Source organism: Pteropus alecto, unplaced genomic scaffold (genome assembly GCF_000325575.1).
Source record: "Pteropus alecto unplaced genomic scaffold, ASM32557v1 scaffold76, whole genome shotgun sequence".
NCBI lineage: Eukaryota > Metazoa > Chordata > Mammalia > Chiroptera > Pteropodidae > Pteropus > Pteropus alecto.
Genome location: NW_006443138.1, coordinates 1,844,005 through 1,848,517, shown reverse-complemented (window position 1 = coordinate 1,848,517; position 4,513 = coordinate 1,844,005). Strand labels below are relative to the sequence as shown.

At 30.6% G+C, this 4,513-nt stretch overlaps 1 protein-coding gene across 4 annotated transcripts in view; it reads right to left on the bottom strand.

The window, feature by feature from the left end:
• Positions 1 to 4,513, bottom strand: part of USP15 (ubiquitin specific peptidase 15) — a 106,974-nt gene that overhangs the window by 58,648 nt on the left and 43,813 nt on the right. For all 4 annotated transcript variants that reach the window (XM_006923693.3, XM_006923694.3, XM_006923695.3 and 1 more), the window contains exon 5: positions 3,293 to 3,438. In XM_006923693.3, coding sequence (XP_006923755.1) covers positions 3,293 to 3,438 — 146 coding nt within the window. The remainder of the gene's footprint in view (positions 1 to 3,292; positions 3,439 to 4,513) is intronic.

The following is a 4,513-nucleotide window of genomic DNA, read 5'->3' as shown; positions in this document are numbered from 1 at the left end:
TATAAAACAGAAAATAGGCCATGAAGTAAAATTCAAGGTATTGAAAATTTAATACATTCTACCTATTCAGTTTCATTAACTTTTTCTTAAAGTTGCAAATTTGTAACCTATTCTACATACTGTTGGTAATATATTTTTGTGGACTGCATGTTTCAGGCCGTTTATAAACTGGCATTTGGATCCTAACCACGTAAAATGTAAGCTTGTTTCATATTGTTTTAACAAACAATAAAACATTGGTTAAAAAAAAATCATGGAACCATGTTGCTAAAAAAGTATGCTAATTAAAATACTAAGTATTAAAAATTAGTATTTCTTACATTTAAAAAACACATGAACATATGAAGTATACATATCATATAAAGAATAAGTACACTGTGTACCTAGCATGCTGATCCCTCCCTGATTATATTCCTCTCCCTGTCTGCCACAATCATTATCCTCGATTTTTTGATAGCATTCTGATAGTCATATATTTATATATTTTTACAGATTTATACAATTAAATTTAGTGAGTAATTTTGAATTACTGAAGCAAGTAACTATACAGATATCAAATATAAAATATACATAAGTACATATAAACTTTATAGTCATTTAGAGCAGCGGTCCCCAACCTTTTTGGTACCAGGGACCTGTTGCCTGATGATGTGAGGTGGAGCTGAGGCAGTGATGCTAGCACTGGGGAGCGGCTGCAAATACAGATGAAGCTTCGCTAGCTTGCCCACTGCTCACCTCCTGCTGTGTGGCCCAGTTCCTAACAGGCCACTGACTGGTACTTGTCTGCAGGCCCAGGGGTTGGGGATTCCTGATTTAGAGGACTTAAATCGGTTAAAAAACAAAATAATTTAGCTACAGAAAATTTCAAAGTTATGCATTTAATATCATTGTTTATGGTTTGTTTTTTAAAGGAAGGTCCCAAAACTGAAGTAAGAATCAAGTAAATATTAAAAGCTTAACCGTAATATCTAAATTCCTAAAGTATTTGTACATAAAATTCCATGTTTTCACAATACAAGTATTAATGTGGAAGGACATCAGAATGTTAAAATTTAATCCTTTATTCAAAGGTGTAATTTTTTAAATAAAATTTTGCTCATGGTTAAAACTTTAACTCAGGATGAAAATATTCTTAGAAAAGTTTCAGCATTTAATTGAAAACACACACACGTACACGAAAGGGAGAGAGATAAAGACCATTCATTTTGGGAGGCAAACTCTTCAATTTGTATATTTGTTTCACTTCCTAATAAGGATACTTTAAATTTTAGTACAAAAAAAGAAAAATTAAGTCGAGAATAGTGTTTAGTTTGTCATTAGTCAGAAAATAACTGTTACAAATATTTTAATACATATTTTTGGAAACACTGCTATTTCAAACGATCAAATATCCTCAAGTATATTTAATCTTATTCTACGTAAAATAATTTATTCTGTCATCTGTAATATGGTAAAAGCTTTCCTATCATCAAATTATTTAAATTCTCTAAGCCTCAGTTTTCTAACATCCTCTACATGTTGTAGAGGATAATAGCCATTACATAGGATCAACCACTGAAAAGAGTTAAATAATACTATATATTTCAAGCTGTACTCCTGGAGTTATCTCAAGGCCTGCTGAAAGAGAGGTGTTTGTCTACTGAAAGAGGGAGTTGGCTGGCTAGGGAGGGGAGTATTAAGATGAGGCAGTAGAGTTCCAAGTTTCTCACTCTAGCTTCAATCCTGTAACTCTCTTTTTAATACATATTTGATTTTGTAAGATTTCATCTAAGAATATAATGGCTAAATAACTCTGAAAAATCACTGTTTTTACAGCCTCTACAACACTTGACATCAAGTAGGCACTTACTAAAAATTAATTTCCCACTGTTCCTTTGAATTTTTTTAAAAACTTGTATCATATTATTGATGTCAATAGTGATTTTAAATAAAATAGAACAAAACCAAAACTTCCATATATCTGAGCACCACGCTCTGTGTTAGGTACCAAAAGTAAAAACAAAAATAAATAAGACGGAAAGCCCAACAAAACAAAGGCCTCACAGCTTTGCTGGGGAGGTTAACATATAAATAACTGAAGAATATAATAAATGATACGAAAAACATATATAAATCATTATGGAAGGTAAGGGAGTAACTTTTTCTCCACAGTAGAAAAATCCTATAACTCGAATAGATATTGAGAAAAATAGATCAGAAAAGACTGAAGAGATGATGTGATATCTAAATTGGAATCTGAAGAATGAATAATCTGATCTGATTAGATTACATGAAAGGATGAAATGGTTAATTTGAATGTTTTAATGTTTAAAAGGACTTTTCGCTGGATGGATGCAGGGACTGGGAAGAAGGGTACAAAAGACTGAAGAAACAGTATACAGGAAAGCACAGGAGTATGGATAGGAGAATATGTTTAGTGCACTATAGGCAGTTCAGTTTGGTTTTGTTAAGAGTGCAAATCACAAGGCAAGGATAATCTAAAGATGATGGAAGACTGGCAAAAGGTCAAACCATGACTTGTGTGCTGATAAGGTGCTGGACTTTATTAATTATTAAGAAACCAGGAAATGTTCATAAAAGGAAATCATAAGATTTGCAATTTAGAAAGAGTATTTTGGCAGAAATATGGAAGATTAAGAATGGACAAATAAAAAACTGGACAGAGGGATTTGGAGCCCACTGTAAAAGATAAGAGCTGGGAATGGCATAAAGATAGTAATTCAAGAAATATTTAGAAGGCAGAATTAGTAGGACTTGTTGACTGTGTCTAAACATTTTCATTTCTCAATACATTCATTTTTTTGGATTATACCATAAGAAAGACTAAACTGGGGGTTGATACCTTTCAGTAGGAGCTAGAAAACTACAGTTCACTTAGCTCAATGACTGCTTTAGTAAATAAAGTTTGTTGGAACATAGCCATTTCCATTTGTTTACATATTCTTTATGGCTACTTTCATGCTACCACAATGGCAGAGTTGTAGTTGTAACAGAGACCAAATGACTGGCTAAGCAAAAAACATTTACTATTTGATCCTTTACAGAAAATTTGCTGACCCATCTTAGTAGCTATTTTTTTGATAGAAAATAATTTCTTTTTAAGAAGTAGGTTATTCTCAAGCTCAAGGAAGTTAAAGCTAATGACCAGTAGGAATAGGGAAGAGATGACTTAGAAAGAGGAAGCCAGAGCCAGTAAAATCCATTATAGATTGTCGGGGTATTCAAAAAGTTTGTGACTCCAGAAAGGTCTGTGTATGGCACACTTAAAATAAACAGTAGTACTAAACAATACCTGTCCTTGGTATAAACCAGCATCCTGAATGGTGCTGTCTGGTTTATTCAGGGGTTCAAATGTATTACTCATGTATTTGTTCCACAATCTGGTCTCCTTTTCATCTGGAATATTGAAGATTTTTCTTATTTCTTTTTCAATTGTATCTAGATTTAAGGAGAAAAGATACATAAAATAATAAATATTTAAAAATATGACACATAGAGCTAAATGCTCACGAGCATAAAAATCCTAAATTTAAAATACTGATACATATTATAAAATCAACATATTTTCTGATGATATGTAGGAGTCAGAAATTAAAGTATGATTCAGAGATGCTACAAATGAATGCTACAAATGAAATATATTATGTTATAACATAACCCATTTAAGGACAATTTATATTAAGTTGAATATAATTTACAGTTTAAATAGCTAACTAAAAATTAAAGAGAACATATGAACACAAATAAAAGTGCCTTCTTTGAAGGGATGTTGGCATTGGTCAAAATTTCTTGTGTTCAAGGTAACACCATATATTTTCCTTATTTCTAAATCAATTATCTGAGTAGAAGATATCTTTTTTTTTTTAAACTGGAGCAGCTTAATCTGCTATAAAATAAGACACAGGAGTATCTACATATTTGAGAGTACAAACATAATTAAGCTTCAGTATCATAGTGAAATGATTCTTTAAACTTTGTAAACATTAGAAAGAAATATTAGAAAATACTATTAAATCCATTAAATTTTGAATTCTGGTCAATAACTTGCTTAACTTAGACTCAAAAAAACTGTAAAATATTATGACATATAAAGAAATATAAAATACTTCTAAATTTTTCAATACTTGGTTTAAGAAAAAACATTATTTACAAAATACTAAACTAATAACATATGTTCTCTGAAGAAATATAAACTATGCATATCTTACATAATCAAATTTTGTCCAATAATATTGTTTAGGTTCTACTTAGTAGCTTATGTTCCTTAATATTTAATAGTCTTTTAGTCAATGATATTTTAAGGCATTAAAACATTAGTAAATCTTAAACCGTATCTCAAAACTTAAAGCAAATTAGCCAGAATATTTCGTAATTACATAAAATAAATAATCTGATAGTACTGTTTTCTATTTCGGAGGGGTTAATTTCTTTTTGTTCTTTTAACTGAATGTAAATGTATATAAAAATGCGTAAGTCATCAGTATATCATGACAAATTTCCAAAGTGAACACTC